Source organism: Gorilla gorilla, chromosome X (genome assembly GCF_029281585.2).
Source record: "Gorilla gorilla gorilla isolate KB3781 chromosome X, NHGRI_mGorGor1-v2.1_pri, whole genome shotgun sequence".
Lineage (NCBI taxonomy): Eukaryota > Metazoa > Chordata > Mammalia > Primates > Hominidae > Gorilla > Gorilla gorilla.
This window is the reverse complement of record NC_073247.2, coordinates 126,744,163-126,767,514: the sequence shown is the minus strand read 5'-3', so window position 1 is coordinate 126,767,514 and position 23,352 is coordinate 126,744,163. Positions and strand designations below refer to the sequence as shown.

Below are 23,352 nucleotides of genomic sequence, written 5' to 3'. Positions count from 1 at the left end.
CTCCCGGGTTCAAGCCATTCTCCTGCCTCGGCCTTCCGAATAGCTGGGATTACAGGCGCCCGCCACCATGCCTGGCTACTTGTGTATTTTTAGTAGAGAAAGGATTTCACCATGTTGTCCAGGCTGTCTCAAACTCCTGACTTCAGGTGATCCACCCGCCTCAGCCTCCGAAAGTGCTGGGATTACAGGCATGAGCCACCATGCCCGGCCGAAATAACTTTCAAATACTTTTTTCTTTTTCTTTTTTCTTTTTTTCCCCCAGAAAAGAGTATTTGACTGTGTTTTATGTGTTGCTAGGGGAGACGGTTGCTATGGAGATGGATGATATCATAACTCCATTGTGAACCAGTAAGAACACTCTCGTGAGTCTAACGGTCTTCCGGATGAAGGCTATTTGAAGTCGCCATAACCTGGTCAGGGGAAGTGTGCCTGTCGGCGGGGAGGTGAGGAGCTACAAGGGTTTTTGCTTTGCTTTGTTTTTATTCTTGTAAGCAGGATGAGACTAGAATCCTTTCTTTCCAATTATATTGGTTCCTAACTTGATTATTTCTGTTTCCATGGTCTGACGTGGACACAGTTTTCCCAATTCTTGGTAGAAAGCACACAGAGAGCTTTCCAAAGTGTTTTTAATCACGTTTAGTTTGATTATTTGATGTAAGATAAAGTTAAAATGTTATATTTTTCCTTCATAGAGAGGCAATATCAAGGTTTTAAATCTTGGAGAAATGGCTTTCGTTTGCTTGGCTATCGGATGCTTATATACCTTTCTGATAAGCACAACATTTGGCTGTACTTCATCTTCAGACACCGAAATAAAAGGTAAATGGATTTTAATGGAATAGTTTTTAAATTAGGAAAAGTAAAATTAAATGGATTTTAACGGAAAATTAACTGTCTTTTTGACCTACCTTATGGAAGTGCATAACTAACTAGTAGATGAATTGTTATTGAAACTATTTCAGGAAGTTCATGAACAAAAGCTATGTTCTTACTAGTCACTTTCTTGTATAAGGTAACTGATGTTGACACACATTTTGTGCGATAAATGCCAAATTAAAAACACTGTCCATACCTTTTTGTATAGTCTTTTTTAACAGATTAAGTATCTGAAACCTCATTGCCTGGTACTAAACTAACTGGAACAGTTCCTTAATTACTATCCTTAGCTACTATCCTTAGCCTTTATGACAATTAGATACATTAAAAAGGTACAGAAATTTAACGTAAAATCTAAAAATAATTAGAATTATTTAATTTTTCAATTATATTATTTTACTATATTATTTAATATAATGTTAATGTTTTATTAATTAATTAAAATTATTTATAGAATATTATTATATATTATATTATATTATAATTAATATAATTAAATACATATATATATTATATTGATTTGTTATTGTTATTATTTGTTATTATTTGTTATTGTTATTGTTAGACAGATTTTTGTAATAAAATGTTCCCATCTTAGACCAAATTCTGGCGTACATGACCACAGAGATAAAGCCACATTGAATTTTTTGCTTCTCTAAAAATTAATACCTAGTGAGGCAAAGTCACATTTTGCATATGTGATTTCTCAAAGAAGGAACAACTATATAGCAGTAATCTAGATTTTTTAACAGCCTTACTGAGATATAATTTACACAAAACTAACTCTTTATACAAAACTATACTCTTTAAAACTATACATGTATAGTAAAACTCTTTACTATACGTTGGTTTTTAGTATATTCACAAAGTTGTGCAACAGTCACCACTATCAAAGTCCAGAATAGTTGCATCACCCGTAAAACAGCCCCTAAACCCATTAAGCAGTCACCCTGCATTGTTTCTCCCTCCAGCCCCTACCAACCACGAATCTACTTTCTCTCTCTATGAATTTGTCTATTTTAAAATTTCATAGAAATGGAACTATGTCAATATGTGGTCTTTTGTGTCTGGCTTCTTTCAGTTAGTATAATGTTCTCAAGGTTCATCCATGTTGTAGCATGAATCAGTACTTCATGTCTTTTTATGGCTGAATAATATTTGATTGTATGCATGTAGCACATTTTGTTTATCTGTTAATCAATTGGTGGACATTTGGAAGCCATCTAAATTTAGCAATATTTGTCATAAAATACAGAAAAAATAAAAGTGTTTTATTGATTTATTTCAGTTAACCCTCCTCAGGATTTTGAGATAGTGGATCCCGGATACTTAGGTTATCTCTATTTGCAATGGCAACCCCCACTGTCTCTGGATCATTTTAAGGAATGCACAGTGGAATATGAACTAAAATACCGAAACATTGGTAGTGAAACATGGACGGTAAGTAAAACATGCATTTGCCGTATCAGAGTGATCATCAGGTGTTACTTTGTGATTCCTGACTTTAGTGTCCGCTCCAATTCCCGTATCTCAATAGTTCTAATTAGGATATAAAAAGCTTCCACACCCGCTTCTGTCTCCTATGCATCCTGCTATATCTGTTTTCACCCCATCCAGTGTTAAGATTGCCATTGGAAGAACAAGAAAAAAAAACAAAAACAAAAACAAAAAACTCGGTCTCATGCAATATGAACTTGAAGAGCAGCACTTCACTAGAAGAGCATTTCACTGTATTTAAAATTGCTTATATTCTTGGATGTGGGCCTTATACATGCTACTGACCTGTGACCTTTTCTACTGTAGGAGACAAGGCTTATTTATCTTTGTACCCTTCCCACAGAGGGTCGCAGGATTATGGTTCGTTGTATATATTGTAGTAAGAGCTCAATGAAAATGTTTTGAATTATTAACTACTTATATACTCAACAAGCATGTATATTCAAAGATTTCTGTTGTAGATGACATTCTGTTACCTCTCTAATTCAGCTAGGTAGTTTCAAGAGACAATTCAAATTGAGCATTTATTGATCAACTTTGTGCTGGGCACTCTACTAGGTATCAGGAATATATGAATAAATAATAAATGATTTTTGTCCTCCAGAAGCTCATGATTTGTCTGTATTTCTCTGGTTACTTCCAGGGTTTTACTTTATGTATTTCTTGAAGGTTTCATATTATATTTTGAAATGTGGCATGATTTGCCAAGTAATGTGCCTATGGTATATGAAAATTATCTATTTGATTCCAAGCAGATATAGCTCAAGTTTCTGCCATAAAGTTTTTTTTCCCTTCCAAAAGTTTTTGTTTTTATTTGGAATTAGATGTTAAGATTCAAATGATCTCATAAAATGATATGACATACAGAGGTGAGCTCTGCTGGAAATGTATCTGTGGCATTGTATCAAATAGTCTCTAGGATTGTCTTAGATATTGGGAACTCTCCAGGGTATTAATGATTTATTAGTCTTATTAATATAGCTCACTATACCATGGAGGTTTCTAAGCTTGACTTCGTCTCATCTTTTTGTCAAACAGACCATCATTACTAAGAATCTACATTACAAAGATGGGTTTGATCTTAACAAAGGCATTGAAGCGAAGATACACACGCTTTTACCATGGCAATGCACAAATGGATCAGAAGTTCAAAGTTCCTGGGCAGAAACTACTTATTGGATATCACCACAAGGTTAAAACAAAGCTCTCTTTTCATATTTAATACTATCAGAACAATTCATTTGGGAATAAGTCCCTTAATCTTACGTACCAGGCTGTAGGCACAATAGATCCTGTGACAGTGTGGCACAAAATAGAATCTTTCTTGTAGTTGGTGATTAGCCTTTTAAAATTCTTTAAATCAGCAAATACCTTTGTCAAAACCTGTATATTATTTTATTGATTTAGTTCCCAGTTTTGGGGTCATATTAGTAAACATTCATGACTACTTGCTCATCTGCTCAGAGCATCCTAGAATAATCAATTTACTACTTTTGCATATGCTTATACTAATATGAGTAAATGAGCCCTCAAATGTTTTTTGGTTTTGCATGTCCCTCTTACCGTGAAGTGATTCCCAGTAACTTCCTTTTGAAATAATCCTGTTATGTTGATTGCAAAATAAAATGGAAAGGTCATAGGAAATGAAGTAGAATTGAGAAATGATTTCACAAATGATTCATCACCAAGCCTTTCAAACATTCACAATTGATTTGTTCCTTAGGAATTCCAGAAACTAAAGTTCAGGATATGGATTGCATATATTACAATTGGCAATATTTACTCTGTTCTTGGAAACCTGGCATAGTTGTACTTCTTGATACCAATTACAACTTGTTTTACTGGTAAGTATTTTTATAATTAGAATTCCATATTAAAAAATGTCTACTCAAGTTAATCGATAGTATGAGTAAACTATATTTTCACTAAGTTAAATTCATTATACTTGTCAGAGTTGTATTTATGATGATAATTGTTTACAATTATTTGAGGTTTTCAATGGGTGTAAGTGGTTTTAGGATGTAGATACTGGAAGGTATTCTATGGGTGATATAAGGAATGCAATAATTGTTTCTGTACTGGGTTAATTTTGTATCCTTTAGATAGATGAAGTTAGAACTTAAACAATTTTGACATATTTTATATTCTTGTTTTTTTAAAAAATCAGTTATCTATTAAACTGAATTTTTTTCTGACTCCCTCCTTTGTTAACTGTCACTGAAGCTTTTAAACTTGGCCATTGTGACTCATGTATCTTCTTAATTTCTTAATTGTTTTAGGGTAACATTGATCACCATGTTCTGATGCTCCTTTGCAAGGTTGCACATCTGTTAAGTACCTACCATCTGTACTGTAAGAGCTCTACTTTAGGCTTCCCTCATTCCACACCTGGATGATTGCCATTGCTTCCCAAATGACGGTCGCTCTGCTCCCAATCTCTCCCCTTCCAATCTCTCCCCTTTTTATTCGTTCTGCACACTGTAGCCAGCTTTATCTTCCTATATTGCCATTTTCATATACCACTCTCTTGTTCAAAAACCTCCTGTGTCTACTCATTGCCCCAGGATAAAATCTAGGCTTCCATACTGTCTACTATTACCAATGTGAATGCTCCACTCAATTTAGATCCATCTCTACATTTTTTTCTCACCCGTGTTATTGCCTTTTATACCTTTGTTTGCATTACCTTCTGGAATGCCCTCTGGCTCTATCTTTCTTTCACCAATTTTTATCCATCTTTTTCAAGGCTCATCTGCTCCCCAGTTTCATTAACCTTTAACTGATCATGTCAGCTTCTGTTTTGTTTTTCTTGAGCTATTACTTTGTTTTTGTTTGTTTGTTTGTTTGTTTTTTTGAGACAAGAGTCTCCCTCTGTCACACAGGCTGGTGTGCAGTGGTGCCATCTCGGCTCACTGCAGCCTCCACCTCCTGGGTTCAAGCGATTCTCATGCCTCAGCCTCCCGAGCAGCTGGGATTATGGGTGTGTGCCACCACACCTGACTAACTTTTGCATTTTTAGTAGAGATGGGGTTTCACAATGTTGCCCAGGCTGGTCTCAAGCTCCTTACCTCAAGTGATCTGCCCACCTCAGCCTCCGAGAGTGCTGAGATTACAGGTGTGAGCCACTGCGCCTGGCCTTGAACTGTTTTTTTTTATAGCCTGTAATTATTTATTGTCCAGATGGCATTTAAATTTTTTCTCATATATGTGTGCTTTGTCTCCTGTTAAATTTTTAAGGGATTGGTAGGCATGAATTGTTTATTATATTTCTCTTGCCTACCTCCAAAGTACTACACCCGTAGTAGATTACCACTAAATATTTATTACATAGCTGAAACAAGTGATAGCACTGATAAACTGATAGGTAATTATCCAAACATATGCATTTACTAAATAATGGACAAATCAAGAGAGGACTAAGCATTACTATTGGTGAGTTCTAGTTCCAAGTTATCATGGCATCTTTCTTTAGAAAATAATAATAGATAAATGATAAGCTATAAACTATTAACAATCCTGAGATCTGGGTTCTAATCCCTGCTCTAGCATCATTTAACGTGGCGGCCTTGGGCAAGTAATTTTTTCTTTTAGAATTTTTGTTTCCTCATCTGGAATTGGATAGGTAAATTTCAAAGATCTATATTATTTGTTCATTAATTCAACAAATATTAAGCATCTTTTAAATGCCAGGCAGTGTTCTAGATAAAAAGGACAAAAGCATGAATAAGAGAAAGTCTCTGCCCTCTTGTACATTGTGGTTCATATTTGATATAATTTGATCCTCATCTTAGTGAAATAGGGAGGAATAAACATTAACATTTTAGAGATTGGAAAATAAAGCCTTCCCTGCTGGCATCAAGTAAGTCTGTATGGAGTTAAGCCTGGAACTGAAGTCTCCCAAACTCTAATCAAGTGAACTAACCAAGAGACAACAATTTTGCAAACTCTCCCTAAAGTAAATAGTTGGCATAAGGTTAATTTAGTAGAGTCCAGATATGTGTACTGGCACCTTATCAGCTGCTACATTGGCCTCTTTTCAACAGGGATTTGACTGCTTTTACAGATAATGTCATGGTTTGCATTGCAAGCTATTCTTTAGGAAAATAGCAAGCATTTGTTGCTTTTGAATTTAGTAGGGAATCACTCCTAGTTCCTTTTAGCTTTGTTACTCGAGTAAGGTTAACTTAAAATGATATGGTAACATTTCTCATTTAATAGATGAGAAAATTAAATATTTACTTGCCAAACAACTCCTTCTTTTTCCTTTTGCCCTCCTACAGTTGGCTTTTCTGAGGTTTATCTCTTGATGTGTATTGTATACTCCAGATTTTCATTCATTTTATTAAACATAATATTTTCTAAGTCTGCTTTAAAATTTGCTTTCTTTTAAAATAACTTCCCCAGTAAAATATCTTAAAAGGCAATATCATGCAGGATTATTTGTACAAATCACAGGTTTTCTTACTAGGAATCTTATTCTTTGATTCACAAACCTTGTTGATGAATCAATATAACCTAAGTACACAAGTAAGAATCCTTGTCTTTGAGATTTTGCGAGGACTCCCAACAAATTGTAAGCTCCATGAAATTGGGGACTATGTCTGCTTTCCCTACTGTTTTTTCCCTAGTGCTTATCATAGTGCCTGACATATAGTAGGTGCTTAATAAATATTGTACATTATTAAATGATTTTTAAACTGACACGGTATCCTAATATAATTGAAAATGAAGCGCCTTGATACTGGAAGAGATTGTTATTTAAACACAATTCTCACAACGCTCATTTTACAGGTATGAGGGCTTGGATCATGCATTACAGTGTGTTGATTACATCAAGGCTGATGGACAAAATATAGGATGCAGATTTCCCTATTTGGAGGCATCAGACTATAAAGATTTCTATATTTGTGTTAATGGATCATCAGAGAACAAGCCTATCAGATCCAGTTATTTCACTTTTCAGCTTCAAAATATAGGTGATGTAAACCAACAAACAACTTCAAATTCATTGTTTCTAGTTTATGCCATTTACAACCACTTGAGAGGGTGAGAGAGAGAAAAAGGGAAGGAAGGAGAGAGAGACATAGACAGAGAGAGAGGCAGAGACCTATGGAAATGCAAAGACAGAAAAATGAGAGTCAGCAGAGTGTATGAGGTGGCTCTTATTAAATATATAAGGATGAAAGATAAGAAATTGAATAAAGGTTAAAGTATCATTTTCATTTAAACTCACAATTTTATTTTCCATCTTCAGTTTGTCTGCTATACAGTACTTTTGTCTAGTGTTAGTGATGGATTAATTATGAAGACACTTCTTCCTAGGCCTCAATAGACAAATGGCTGGATATTTATTGAGTCTATATTTTCAGTTCTAATGGTTAAGAGTGATGGGTTCTAGAGTCTGCCAGACCTGGGTTTAAATCTTAGATCTACCATTTTTCTAGTCGTGTGACTTTGGGCAAGTTACTCTGTTTCAATTTCCTTAGTAGTAACATGAGGATAATAGAGGACCACCTGATAGGTTTATTGTGAGGCATGAATGAGATTATTATGTAACATCCTTGGTACTTACAGTGTCTGAAATAGCATAAGCACTAAATAGGGTTATCTATTTGTAAAAGTAGTAGTATTATTGATTGTGGTTGTTATTTCTAATGCTACAAAATGGAAAATGGTTGTAATGATTTGGGCCTTCGAACTTTTCTCTTGGACTTATATATTTGTCAGTGGGTGACTTGTCAAAAATGAGTTTCCAAAATAACCAAGTTTGTTAATAAACTCATCTTGGTTGGCAAGCAACTTTGATTTTAATACATATCATAGGGAATATTACTGAGCCACTTGGTTTATCCCTGGAGGTTTCTGTTACCAGATGTCCCTAGCTTTGGATAAAGGCTACTGCTAAACTTCAGCAATCTCCGTGTTGAAATGGTTCCCTTTTGCTTTTCAGTTAAACCTTTGCCGCCAGGCTATCTTACTTTTACTCGGGAGAGTTCATGTGAAATTAAGCTGAAATGGAGCATACCTTTGGGACCTATTCCAGCAAGGTGTTTTAATTATGAAATTGAGATCAGAGAAGATGATACTACCTTGGTGGTATGAATATTGCATTTATTTGGGAAAATCATATCTACAGCCTTTTAAATAAAATAGCAAATGTGAGAACCAAAATCAGTTGCATCCACGTGAGGGACAGAACATGACATATATCTTAGTTCAATTTCCAGAAAGCCAAATAAGCTAATGGACAAAAGTATAATGAATGATACCAATTTTAAAGTTACATAGGACCTTAGAGATTATCTAATCACTTGTTTTCAATTTTGTGTCAATAAATTAAAGTTGGTGAAGGCTTAAGATGGATTGTGGAGAGGCCTCAAGTAAAAACAAAACAAAATTAAAAAAAAAAAACCCACAAAGACCACTTATTGAGGAACAACCATCAGGTCAAAATTACAGTATGGCAGGCTTACAAGAGAATTGCTTGTACCAGGCAAGAAGGGCTGCCTGGGGAATTAGGCAATGGTTGCAAGACTAATTACTGCCACCAGCACCAACAATGTGGTGATGCCTTTAATCACACATTGTTATATATTATTTTTCCTTATTAGTTTCCAGTTTAGAGAGTGGTAGAGAGAAGTTAGTGAGTCAGTAGTTCTAATTCATTCCTTTCATATACAGATAAGAAAACTGGTTGTTGAATTGACGTATAGATCCCAGGTATGTAAATTCACTTACAATCAAATTATGCAGCTAGAACTAGATATCAGATCTGGTTCCCAGTCCACTTAAGTCTACACTACATTATGTTGATTCCTAAGATAAGTTATGCCAAAGGAAAAGCTATTATATTGAATGAGAAAAATTCTTCAGCTCTTTGAAATGCAAAATTGAAATCATTGCTTCAGTGATTTTACTCTGAGATCACCCAGCCTTGAGATAGTCTCATAACTGTAGCAATAGTTTCATACCAAGCCATGAGCACTGTTATACAGGTTTTGTTTCCTTATTCTTATTCCAAGCCCTGAGCATTGTTATGTAGGTTTTCCTTATTCTTATTAACAATCAGAATAAGGAAATAAGAATAAGGAAAAAAGAAAAAGCTATATATTAATATGTGAACTCTATAGTTTCCGTAGTAATAACATTCACATGCTGGCTCTGTCTTTTGGTAACTGAGTGTGTGTAGCATCTTCCAGTTCATAGAATCTGGGAAATTTGACACTAGTCCACATACTGGGTGTTATAAACACCAAGGCTACCTAGGAATTTTGCTCTCTCACACATGCTGTCCTTCACTGTAAGTGATCCATTATCACTGTAGAAATAAAATATAGATAAAGAAGGGAAGAAACAATGATTTTAAAACCCCCACTATACAGAGAGCTAATTACTGCTGGGATTATGCATTTCCAGTCTTTTGATACATAGACTGCATAGATTTTATGTAATAAAACCCACTTTGAAAGGGACAGATATGGAATCTGTCTAGTTGCAACTAGATCAAATAATGGCATCTGATTTTGTCCTTGGCTTTCAGACTGCTACAGTTGAAAATGAAACGTACACCTTGAAAACAACAAATGAAACCCGACAATTATGCTTTGTAGTAAGAAGCAAAGTGAATATTTATTGCTCAGATGACGGAATTTGGAGTGAGTGGAGTGATAAACAATGCTGGAAAGGTATGAGCTAAAAGGACAGTAACTAAATAATGAGCTCTTTGCTAGCAAAATTAATTTTCTTTTGGTGTATTTTGTAATTACAAAAGTGAAGGACTTTCCCATGTAGTCTATGAACAGAGAGAATAAGTTAGCAAGCACTTCAATTGAATAAAGATTTATTAAAAGTCTAATATTCATTCAGTTAGGACTAGGAATATTGTTATACTTCTATTATCAAAATTCTTGTTTTTCTGTCAATATAGATAATATGCTCATTCTTTTGAGGGATTGGCAGGAACGTATTTTAATCAATATTTTCATATGCTTTCAGTATTCAAGAGAACAGAAATCTTAAAGCAAGTATAGATCAGCATACATTTGTTTCTGGGTGTCTAATACTATTCCAAAGGAATATTTTTCTAATTAAAAAGTCATGAATAGTAAAATACATAGTCATTCCATTCACTTCTAACCCTGATTTAAAGTGATTTGTGATAAAGTCATTTAAATTACAAAGCAATATAAACTAAAAAGCCTAAAGAATGAGGTAAAATGTGATTGTGCTTCACAATGTATTAGCTTTAAGAGTAGAAATTACTAATAAATGTTCAAAATTGAAGGAAATCAACTCAGCATTGCTCTTTCAGGTACATAGATATAGATGCAGCTCTAAATAAATATACTGATGCTGATACAGACAGATACTGCCATATCTATCAATCATTCATCTCCTTTCATGTTGTTCTACTATAATGGAATCTCTATTATCTCCCTACGAATATAGTGGTATCATTGATCCCTTTCATTCATCAAATATTTATTAAGCACCTACTATGTATCAGACTCTTTTCAAGCATTACAGATATGGCAGTAAAGAAATCTCTACCCTCAGTGAACTTATATTTTATTTCCAATTGGGTAGAGATAGGCAATAAATGAGAAGCCTAATAGATTATATAATCACTAAGGATTATGGAGAAAAAATAGCAAGACAGTGGAAAACTCAACCAAGAGCTATATGGAATCAGAAAGAAGACTTACTAGTTTTATATTTTTCATTTTTGTTACTGTTTTAAAAAATCAGGAAACTCTAAAGTTATGTCCTGAACTATATCTTGTCATTAGTCAATGCATTGTATAAAGTGGTTATGGTGAGTTTTTAGCCATATCCTCAAAAAATATATTCTTTTCTGTATTTTACATGCAATCTTATCAGTGATAGTGATGCCTAAGATTTCTCTTGCTTTGAGGGAAATCTTTTCCTTTTTTCGGTACAGAGTCTTGCTCTATCACCCAGGCTGGAGTGCAGTGGCATGATGATGGCTCTCTGTCACCTCTGCCTGCTGGGTTCAAGTGATTCTCATGCCTCAGCCTCCTGAGTAGCTGGGATTACGGGCATGCACCACCACGCCTGGCTAATTTCTGTGTTTTTAGTAAAGACAGAGTTTCACCATGTCGGCTAGGCTGGTCTTGAACTCCTGGCCTCAAGTGATCCGCCCACCTCGGTCTCACAAAGTGTTGAGATTACAGGCATGAGCCACGGTGCCCGGCCCTCTTCATAGAATCTTAATGACTTTGAAATTAGAAACAAGGAATTTCTTGAGTTGCATGTGGTCTCAGTTCTTTAGGACATTTCTTATTGGATGTTTCAAGTTATAGAAAAATAGGACAATAATATTTTTGGAAATAAAAGTATGTCCTCTTCAGGATTGACTCTGTATGGAGAAAGCCAGTAGAACTTCAGCAAAGGAGCTTCCTGCCTTCCCACTGTTAATTTTGCATGACAGATAACTTACATCAGTAATTTCTCTGGATTATATTCTTGTAAATCTTCTCTGAACACGTGAATTTGACTGATAATTTTCTAATAGGAAACAAGATCGTGAGGAAACAGGACAAAGAAAAAGGTGGGATCAAGGGAGCTTTGTAGATGTGTGGCTAAGATTCAAGATCTTTTATATTACTCCAAAACAAGCGAGAGGTACTAGTTTAGGGAGACCAAACTTCGTCTGCTTTTTAAGTTTGCCTAGTGATTGCTCATTTCTTGCTATGCAGAAGAACCATTAAAACTCCATCCCTAAACTAACAAAGCAAAATCAAAAAGAAAAGAAAAACCTTATCCCTCCCTTTGGTCTTTAAAATATGAGACAACTTTAAAAAGGTAACCTTAAAAGATGATTTCCATTACTCACACAGGAATTTTTATTGAAGGATACCTCTTGCTTGGTACAGTATCCTATGATCTAAGTACACATTTGACTTACTGAGAGTTAAGAGACAGACACACAGGACATGTTTGTTTAATCACTTGGCTAATATTTTGTCATTTTTAAATGGAGAATTCACAAGGTCAAATATAAACAAACTCATATGAGGAAATAAGAATTGTGTTTGGGGAAGTTATTTTTCTAAGTGAAAATAAGACATGTCACAGTTCAGTAAAGTACTTTTCTATATAAAAATTGCACAAATGAAAGGAACACTATACTCAAACACAATTGTGGTATTTATGCACTGGCAAATATGACAGGGGTTTCCAAGCTCAGCTCAGTTCTGAAGTATTTATAAAATAATTCAGTTTCAAAAATAGTGGCAAATGTCTAACACTTCCCCTTTCCGTGTGATTTTTAATCCTAGGTGAAGACCTATCGAAGAAAACTTTGCTACTTTTCTGGGTACCATTTGGTTTCATCTTAATATTAGTTATATTTGTAACCGGTCTGCTTTGGCGTAAGCCGAACACCTACCCAAAAATGGTAAGATGTGTAACATTATGATGTTTAGCCTGAGATAGGAGATTTTTAAAATGTTCTGCACTTAGAACTGATGGAGATACATTTTATAATTTTGCTTGTTCGCTGTGGGTGTACAATTGATTCCGTATGATTATGACGTTATCTTCAGAAAATACAGCAATTTTTAAAAATTAAGCTTACAAGACTTCATTTTGAGGTGGATTTACTTTTGTCGAAGTCAAACTTTAAACATGAAATACTATTTGGCCCTAGATTAGAGAATGGTATACGGAAAGAGTTACAAGAGAAAAGCAGGATTGGGAGAAACAGAAGAGTGAATTAAAATGATCATAGACTGAAACACATATTACCAGTGTGCCACAGGCACAAGAACACATGCAAATGATAAAGCATGGTGCCTGCCTTTGGAGCACACACTCAAGTTAAGGGAGACAGGATCCATACAAAAAAATATAACGTTTGAGATGATTTTAGATGATTGCCATTTGAGTCGTGCAGATAATGATATAGAATTTCAGAAAACAGTAGGACCACTCTGGGTTGGGGGGCTTTAAGGAGGAGTTGTAACCTGGAGAAAAATATCTTTTTGGGACAGGGTCTCATTCTGTCACTCAGGCTGGATAGGAGTGGTGCAATCATGGTTCACTGCAGCCTTGGTATCTAGGGCTCAAGCAATCCTCCTGCCTCAGCCTCCTGGGTAGCTGGGACTACAGGCAGGCACCAACATAGCGGGACTCCATCTCTATAAAAAATTTAAACATTAGCCAGACACAATGGCTAATGTTTAGATTTTTTATAGAGACGGAGTCCCGCTATGTTGCCCAGGCTGGTCTCAAACTCCTGGGCTCAAGCAATTCCTCCCACTTTGGCCTCCCAAAGTGCTGGGATTACAGGTGCCAGCAACTGTGCCCAGCTGAGAAAAGATATCTCAATGCCATATCTTTTCAAGATAGAGAGAAAAGTGAATGTGTATAGAATGCTTCACTTTGTTTGCTGAATGCTCTTGTGCTTATTCTCTGAGTTGTTAATCTTCAGTGAAATAGTTTGTGTTATTAGAGATGATTTGTTAATAACAGAGTTCTTTCTAGATTCCAGAATTGTTCCGTGATACATGAAGACTTTCCATATCAAGAGACATGGTATTGACTCAACAGTTTCCAGTCATGGCCAAATGTTCAATATGAGTCTCAATAAACTGAATTTTTCTTGCGAATGTTGAATACGTCTTGTTTTTAAATATTGTTGTATTTAAATAGGCTTTTGAGTACTCAAAGCCTCAGCTAGTAGTACATTTTCTGGATTCTATTAACAGTTTCTTTTCTCATAAATTCATAGTGAGAGTGCTGCACGTAGTTCTCCAATCAAGGTATGAGTCAGGTTTTATATTTATGATGTATTAATAAAACAATGTGACTTCACAGATTGCTCTAAGCCACAGAGATATTGTCAGATCTTGGAAAATGAGATTCTAGTTTTTGTTGTTGTTTGTTTTAAACTGCACTTGGGATGAAAGTATACAGTATGAATAAAACTGTTTGGCTTTAGGCTGGGCGCGGTGGCTCATGCCTGTAATCCCAGCACTTTGGGAGGCCAAGGCAGGTGGATCACCTGAGGTCAGGAGATCGAGACCAGCCTGGCTAACATGGTGAAACCCCATTTCTACTAAAAATACAAAAAATTAGCCAGGCATGGTGGCGTGTACCTGTAATCCCAGCTACATGGAAGGCTGAGGCAGGAGAATCGCTTGAACCTGGGAGGCGGAGGTTGCAATGAGCCGAGATCATGCCATTGCATTCCAGCTTAGGCAACAAGAGTGAAACTCTGTCTCAAAAAAAAAAATCGTTTTGCTTTAAAAGTAACCTGTGAAAAGTATTAGGAAGCAAGAATTTTAAATACATTCATAGTCCTAAGTATATTCTTTGCATTTCATGAAGAAAAATGTGTGAAGAATGCAGTGCTTAAAAAGCTAAGAGTAGTAAGATGATTAGGAATCATATTTGAAAAAATTGGAAGTCACAAACTACACAGTAAAACTTGAGAGTTTCCCTATACTTTCTGATGGTGTGTGTTTTTGGTTCACGGACCAAAAGGCACAAACCTCTGAAATTAGTAAGAAGCTTTCTAAAAGGACAATCAACCTTCAGGGTATGTCACAACCTAGGTGTCGATAATTCCTTTAAAACTTAGGGAATAATGGACTCCAATCAGGATTGTAGATTACAATCAAGAGCCAAGCTCCCGTTTGGACTAGTTTCTATTCAATACTATTTATAGTAGAGTGGCCATCACCTGGGAGCTTATTAGAACTGCTCCAACCCCGACCTACTCAGTTAGCAATTTGCATTTTAAGAACATTCCCAGATGATTCATTTGCACTTTCAATTTGAAAAACACTGATTTATAGCAGTATTTTAGAATAAAAAATGCTAAAATAATGTAATGCAGAGGAGGTAAGCTCCTGGGAAGGGTAGCCACAGCTGTGCTCATCATTGCCACTGATCATCTCTAAAAGATGAAAAAAGCTAAAACTGAAGTGTAAACCACAATACCATCCTTTACTATCACTTGTAATCAATGGTAGGATGTACTGCCATTTCCCTAAGTAGACTTGTCCTTGTTAAACATTAAAACTCCTGTGATAGTGTAAATTAAGATGCAATGTGATTGGCAATTGCTGTCAAACTAGATCTTGCTAAAGTTGTTCTTAGTGAGTTGAAGGGTGTAGGGAAGGACGGAGGAATGTGATGTGGAGAGGTCAAGGTGAGGTAGAGATATGGTAGGCAACCTCATCCTGGGAGGCTGCATGCATCTTGGCAACCTACTCTTCCAATTCCCTTGTTTAGTGCATGCACAACAAGCCCTACTAATTAAAGGAATTCTGGACTCTCTACCATAAACCTAGAAGCCCCAATCAGAATTGCCCCAACAAAATGGAATCAAGTAGCACCAAATCTGGATATAGTTGGGCCCTGCACAAAGCAGCCAGGAATGGATTTGGAGAGAGGGGTCAACTCTCACTCCCCCAGTCCACTGTTTTGGACACAACAGAGGTTCTCTGAACTGGGCACCAGTGCATATGCACTTGAAGAAAGTGCTTTTTGTATTTCACATGGTAGCCCCATCCCCACTGAAAATGAGCCCAAACAACTTGGGCTTGCATGAAGGATGGGGCCCAACTCACCCTCCCTACACAGAATGGCAGTGGCTTGGCAATGGAAGGCAAACAAACCACAAGAGTTGTCAGACTGGAGGAGGAAGCTCTGCCCCAAGCTCATTTTGGTGATAGTGTTACAGTAGGTAGCTAGTCAGGCATGAGAAGGCAAGAGAGGGCTCCCCCTTCACCCCGCCAGAAAAGTCAGGTGACCATCAGCTGATGGTCAGGCAGTTGTTAACTGTCCCTCTAAAATAATAATTGGTCATAGCTAGCACCGGGGAAAGGCAGTCTCGCTATAGATAGGAAACACATGAAGCTGGTGATCAGCCCCTTTTGATAAGATCTTCAGGAGTTGGGCGCGTGGGCTTACACATGCACATTAAGAGCAAAATGGCAGAATTTAACTGGTATATCACGTCCAGGGGTATTCCACCAGAAAAGGATGCAAGACACCAGAAGTAAGCCAGCACAGAAAATCCTAAGTCCAAGGCCAAACAGGGCACTTGACCTCCAAGTTGGCTGCTTGGCCCTCTTCCAAGTGTGCTTTACTTTCCTTTCATTCCTGCTCTAAAGCTTTTTAATAAATGTTCATTCCTGCTCTAAAACTTGCCTCAGTCTCTTCTTCAGCCTTATGCCCTTCAGTCAAATTCTTTCTTCTGAGGAGGCAAGAATTGAGGTTGCTGCAGACCCATATGGGTTCACCACTGGTAACAGTAGCTGCCAGAGGGGTCTATCTGTGCCTCATATCCTTAGGCCAGAAGCCAAAGACAAAGTCTATTCAAACTGAAGATCATGAGCCCTGGAACAGTGGCATGATAGGAAGATCACTTTCCCGCCTGCTCAGGATGAAGAGCTGGTGCACTCCCACCTTCCTGCCCCTAAAACTGAGACCTCAGCACACCCTGACATAATTTCCCTACCACCACCACCTGCCCCACCCCCATCAGGGCAGGTGTTTCCATTAATTAGCCTACCTGAGGAAAAGCTGGCTCTTACTCTTAAGAGCCACGTACTGGAATGAAGCCTGAAATGCACCACCAAATAACCTGCTTCCAGGAGGGCATAGTGCAAATGCACAAGGTAAGCTTCCTGAGACCTCCACACCATTATCTCCACGCCCTGCAGGAGATAGTGTTTTGGCTCATATGTTCAGTACATGGCTACAAAAAGCAGCACAGGAAAAAGAAAGGAAAGAAAAGAGACAAATTGTTTGGAAAGCTAAGGCTTCCCTCAATTAATGAGTAAAGGTTTTTGCCTTTTTAAAATTTTTTAGTTATTTTGGCTAAATGGGTGACTTACGCTGGTAACCTGGGATTTGATATCTGGCAAACTTTCCAAAATTAAGTAATAAATTATGTCTTTTTCTGACCTAATTAATCTTTTAGACATTAGGTCCCCTAAAGTCCAAAAATAACATTATTTGGTTTATTTGGTATAAAGCCCATATGACTTAGTGTATGCTATCAGTGGCTATAATTGTTACGTAAAATTGTTGTATGCCACAGAAGTAACCAAAATTTCCCTGTCAATTGTGGCTTTAATAGTGGCTGTCCTAACTAAAACTGTTTGTCATCCATGGACAATTGTTGTTTTGTTTTGGGCCTCTTTAGAAGGTGGTTTTATCGCCAGCTATACAATTCTAACAGGTGTTCTTGAATGCAGGTTTCTAATCACTTTGGAGATTGTGACATTAGAATAGAGGAAAAAACTGCTGGTGGGAATGTCTCTGAGCATGCTAACACATTATAATCAGTGTACAATGAGCAGTGAGGATAACCAGAGGTTACTTTCGTTGCCATCTTGGTTTTGGCAGGTTTTGGTCAGCTTCTTTATTGCAACCTGTTTTATCCGCAAGGTCTTTGTGACCTGTATCTTGTGCTGGCCTCCTATCTCATCCTGTGACTAAGAATGCCTAACCTCCTTGGAATGCAGCCCAGTAGGTCTCAGCCCTATTTTGCCCAGTCCCTATTCAAGATGGAGTCACTCTGGTTAAAATACCTCTGACATATTTCCCCCTCCCTTTTACAAGGGAAACCTCAATCCTGAGGGTTGTAGAGGGATGAAGATCCCTCGTCTGCAACTTCTTCAGGCTGAGTAGGGGCAATGATATTTCTGCTTAACTATTAGGATCTCTTGTATTTGGGGTAGAGAGGAGCTCAGTCAGAAAGAGTCAGTATGGTGAGGGCCATTCATAAATCTGAGTTCCGACAAAAGGTGATATCTGAAAGATATCAGTGTTCAATGTAAGAAAGTGTTCAAAGATAAGTGTTCAATGTAAGAAAACATTGAGTAAGCTTATCCTGCATTCCAACACAAAGAGTACAACAGCAATATATTTCACAACAATAAAGCAAAATAAGTAAAATTGGCCCAAGTAAAAAGGCTTTCCATGAATTGGGCAGTTGTTGGAACCAAGCTGATATGGGATTGCTATCTGATTATAATACATGTCCAGGATTAGAATACTGATCTGGATTTTTACATTATCCATCCCTCTTGTTTCTTCTGAGCTGCAGAGATCACTGATTGGTTCACAAGAATAAGTAGTCAAAGTTGCAGAAAAAAAATCTTAAAAACAACTGATAAGGATAGAGTCTAATACCAGGTGTACCATAGTTTTTGAAACATAATTTTTTTCTCTCTCCAGTCACTGAATTTTACTAAAGACAAATCGTGATAAGACTGATTTGCTTTATTATGCTTGGCCTGATTATTTGTATAAAGTGCAGCAAGAATAATTGTTTTTCATATAGGCTTCAAAAAAATTTTTTTTGAGGCAGAATTTTGCTCTTTTTACCCAGGCTGGAGTGAAATGGCACAGTCTCAGCTCACTGCAACCTCTGCCTTTCAGGTTCAAGCAATTCTCCTGCTTCAGCCTCCCAAGTAGCTGGGATTACAGTCATGTGCCAACATGCCCTGTTAATTTTGTGTTTTTAGTAGAGTCATGGTTTCACCATGTTGGCCAGCCTGGTCTCTAACTCCTGACCTCAGGTGATCTGCCCACCTTGACCTCCCAAAGTGCTGGGATTATAGACATGAGCCACCATGCCCAGCCTTCATATAGGCTTTTTAAAATTGACTTTGATGGAACTTTGTTCCATCAAAGGAATCTCAAATAAGACTTTTTTAAAGCCGAGCCCAGCCATGGGTTTTTATCCTCAAATACTTGTAAGTTGGGTAAATTCCTCTCCTCTTGAGACTGGTGCCACACCTGTGTTTCCTTTGTCCCAAGGGGGACTTTGGTGGGCTGTGCTACTCTCCCTTATGGGTGGCCCCTACCTAAAATTAGATCTCCAGGGGGACCTGCAACTCCTCAGGGAAGTGTTGGTCCCCTGTGCTTGCCAGAGTCAGACTGGATTGTGGGGCATATTTGTAGGGGATCTGGTGGTGTGGTGATTCAAGGGCAGAGAATCCCAGGGCAGAGCAGTGGCCCACCATGAGTGCACAGCCAGTATGATACCTTCCATCTCAGTACAGGTCTGAGGGAAGTATGGGCGTGCTTGCATGAGCTGTCCACCCAGTTCTCTGTCTGCAGGAAGTTTCCAAATTGCCACTGACAGTGTTGCCCATGGTCACAAGGGCACAGGGGCTCTCCAACAGTTTGGTGGTCATCAGACTGTCATAGGGGTGAGGGGAGCAGAGAAGCAGCCCCACCTACCCTTTCCACGTGTCTTCAAGTTCTTTGGGGGTTGATCTCTGCCAGACTGTTGTTGCTTTCCTTTTCGGCATCCCAACTTCTTCCCATAGGCTTTCAACAGCTTGTAACACTCTTCCCTCAGCTTTATATTCTGAACTTGCCAATTCACCAGTACCTTTGATCTTCTTTCTGAGAAAAACTGGCATCCAATGCCCCTAGTCAGTCATCTTGAAAAAAAAATACAACAAAACTAGCAGTATTTTTTAAAAGTGCCTAGGAAAAATCTCTCAGAGGAAACTTGAAAAATAAAAAGAAGTGAGACATGGAAGGAGTAGCAGGAAAAAGGTACTAATCTGAGAGCAAAGCAAATATGAGGTAACTATTGTGGGAAAATGTTGGTACTTTAGAACTAAAAATACATCAATGTTGTTGGAGTGTTATTCATGGCAGAGAATACTGTCACGTGATTTAAAGGTAGGAATCAGGTATTGGAGGGCTTTGTATTCCATGATGAAATGTTTTAATGTTCTAAGTGGGTGATGGTTAATGCTGAGTGTCAACTTGATTGGATTGAAGGAGGCAACGTGTTGACCATGAGTGTGTCTGTGATCATGTTGCCAAAGGAGATTAACATTTGAATCAGTGAGCTGGGAAAGGCAGACCTACTCTTAATCTGGGTGGGCACCATCTAATCAGCTGCCAGCATGGCCAGGATATAAGCAAGCAGGTAAACGTGAAAAAGCTAGACTGGCTTAGCCTCCCAGCCTAAATCTTTTTCCCATACTGGATGCTTCCTGCCCTCAAACATCAGACTTCAAGTTCTTCAGCTTCAGGACTCGGACTGTCTTCCCCTTGCTCCTCAGCTTGCAGATGGCCTACTGTGGGACTTTGTAAGATTGTTTGAGTTTAATACTTCTTAACAAACTCCTCTTTACATATGTATATCTATCCTATTAGTTCTGTCCCTCTAGAGACTCTGACTGATACAGATTTTGGTACCAGAACTGGTTCTAGAGGAAGAGAATATTAAGAATGGAGTTCTTTCATTGGTTTTGGGATTTCTGGAGTGGGCTGCTTGACATGATTAGACCCCATAATGCTAAGGGCTCTACTTCTAATAGTATGGGGAACACTGAGAGTCTTTAGCATGAACAGTTTAGAGAGTTATGCAAAATAAGTGCATCTGACATACCTGATTCACTGCTTGTGAGAGGCAAGTTTAATGACTCTATACATAATACCTTTGACCATACGTGGAGAACCAAGGAACATAACGAAGCTGGTTGGTTGCTCCTAAGTTCAGTGGACAAAGTGATGAAAGAAAATGATTAAGTAAGGGATTATAACTCCTGGCTTCAGAAGCAGATACTGAGCCTCAAATATTCTAAGATTGCTCTGAGTGGAGTCTTATCTCCTGTAGAGAAAGAGCTGCAATTGTGGAAAATCAGACATAAACTCTTATCATGCGAGTGGCTGACCTACAATGAAAGGTGCATGCACAGCCTTGCCAGGTGTCTACTGTTAAAGTGAGGGGATTGATTGGAAAAGAATGGGAACCTGCAACTTGGAATGGGGATGTGTGGGAGGACCCTGATGAAGCTGAGGACACTGAGCTTGTAAACTCTGATGAAACTTTTTTTGCCAGAAGAAACAGCTTCCCCATCTCCAGTAGTTGCAACATCCACTCTCCAACCCATGCTGCCATCAGCCTTTCCACCTTTGTCTGAGGAGATAATCCCTGAGCTGCCTGAGGAAATAGTGATGGCTTCCCCTGAGGCAGTTGCCAGGCAAGATAAAGTTGATTCTTGCCTGCATCAACTTTATCTTGCCCCTGTTTGCTTCTAGACCTATAACTAGACTAAACACCCCTGTTTGCTTCTAGACCTATAACTAGACTAAAGTCCCAGCAGGCCCCTAGAGGTGAGATTCAGAGTGTGACCCATGAGGCGGTGCATTACACTCAAAAATAACTGCTTGAGTTTTCTAATTTATGTAAGCAGAAATCTGAAGAACAGGCATGGGAATGAATATTAAGGGTGTGGAATAATAGTGGAAGGAACACAGAGTTGGATCAGGCTGAATTTATTGATTTGGGCTTACTAAGTAAGGATTCTGCATTTAATGTTGCAGCTCGGGGGGTTAAAAAAGGTACTAATAGTTTATTTGCTTGGTTAGCTGAAATAGGGGTTAAAAGATGGCCCATTGTGAGCGAACTGGAAATGCCTGATCTACCTTCATTTAATGTAGAGGAAGGGATCCAAAGGCTTATGAAGATCGGGATGGTGGAGTGGATTAGTTACTTTAGACCTACTCATCCCAGCTGGGAAGATCCAGAAGATACACCCTTCACCAATGTCTCGTAAAATAGGTTTGTGAGGGCAGCAAGTACATCACTGAAGAGCCCTGTAATTGCTCTTCTCTGTATGTGAGATCTAATAGTAGGAATCACAGTCACTCAACTACAAAATTTAAATACAATGGGAATAATTGGATCCTGATGTGACAGGGGTCAAGTGGTGGCACTCAACTGTCAACGGCAAGGTTGGTGTAGCTACCTTAATGGACAGCAAAGGCAAAGCAGGAATCAGAATAGTCAGGCTCGTGTAGAGCTCTGGCATTCACTAATTTAACACAGTGTTCCTAGAAGTGAAATTGAGAGGCAGCCTACTGCATTCCTACTTAATTTATATAAGCAGAAAATTTCCAGGTTGAATGGACAAAAGAGTAATTTGAATTATAAAAACAGACAATCATGGCCCCTCAATCAACAGAGTTCAGTCAGTTTACAGACCCAGAATCTCTTGAATGAAGGCATTTGGGAAGGAAGGATCCCACTACACTACCGACAATTTATGCTATTAATCTTTCTCCCATCTTTCTCTGAGGAGACCTCTGACCTTTTACCCAGGTAACTGTGCATTAGGAAAGGGAAATGATTAGACATTTCAGGGACTACTGGATACAGGCTCTGAGCTGACATTGATTCCAGGGGACCCAAAACATCACTGTGGTCCTCCAGGTAAAGTACAGGCTTATGGAGGTCAGGTAATTAATGGAGTTTTAGCTCATGTCTGACTTACATTGGGTCCAGTAGGCCCCTGGGCTTATGCTGGATCGATAGAATGGTGGAATGGCCTTTTGAAATAACACTTACAACACGAACTAGATTACAATACTTTGCACACTTAGGGTGAAGTTCTTCAGAAGGCTATGTATGCTATGAATCAGCATCCAATATATGGTACTGTTTCTCTCATAGCCAGGATTCACGGGTCCAGGAATCAAGGGGTGGAAGTAGAAGTGGCACCACCCACCATCACCCTTAGTGATCCACTAGCAAAATCTTTCCTTCCTGTTCCCACGACGTTACGTTCTGCTAGCCTAGAGGTCTTAGTTCCAGAGGGAGGAATGCGCCACAAGGAGATGCAACAATGATTCCATTAAACTGAAAGTTAAGATTGCCACCTTGACACTTTGGGATCCTCCTACATTTAAGTCAATAGGCTAAGAAGGGAGTTACAGTGTTGGCTTGGGTGATTGACCTGGAGTAGCAAGATGAAATCAGTCTACTACTCTATAACGGAGGTAAGGAAGAGTATGCACGGAATACAGGAGATCCATTAGGGCATTTCTAAGTATTACCATGCCCTGTGATTAAAGTCAATGGGAAACTACAACAGCCCAAACCAGGCAGGACTACAAATGGCCCAGACCATTCAGGAATGAAGATTTGCATCACTCCACCAGGAAATAAACCACAACCTGCAG

At 38.1% G+C, this 23,352-nt stretch overlaps 1 protein-coding gene across 9 annotated transcripts in view; it reads left to right on the top strand.

Annotated features, from left to right (window-relative positions):
- The window catches only part of IL13RA2 (interleukin 13 receptor subunit alpha 2), a 54,951-nt gene extending 40,945 nt beyond the window's left edge, over nt 1-14,006 (top strand). For 8 of the 9 annotated variants that reach the window (XM_063703231.1, XM_063703229.1, XM_063703230.1 and 5 more), the window contains 10 exons: nt 298-443; nt 693-819; nt 2,165-2,316; nt 3,412-3,565; nt 4,097-4,217; nt 7,165-7,349; nt 8,324-8,469; nt 9,914-10,058; nt 12,675-12,793; nt 13,882-14,006. In XM_063703231.1, the coding sequence (XP_063559301.1) occupies nt 726-819; nt 2,165-2,316; nt 3,412-3,565; nt 4,097-4,217; nt 7,165-7,349; nt 8,324-8,469; nt 9,914-10,058; nt 12,675-12,793; nt 13,882-13,908 (1,143 nt within the window). In that variant the 5' untranslated portion in view covers nt 298-443; nt 693-725 and the 3' untranslated portion in view covers nt 13,909-14,006. Of the gene's footprint in view, nt 1-297; nt 444-692; nt 820-2,164; nt 2,317-3,411; nt 3,566-4,096; nt 4,218-7,164; nt 7,350-8,323; nt 8,470-9,913; nt 10,059-11,908; nt 11,983-12,674; nt 12,794-13,881 lie in introns of those variants that run through there. The other variant, XM_063703232.1, reaches the window with a different exon arrangement.
- Nucleotides 14,007-23,352: the final 9,346 nt, after the last annotated feature.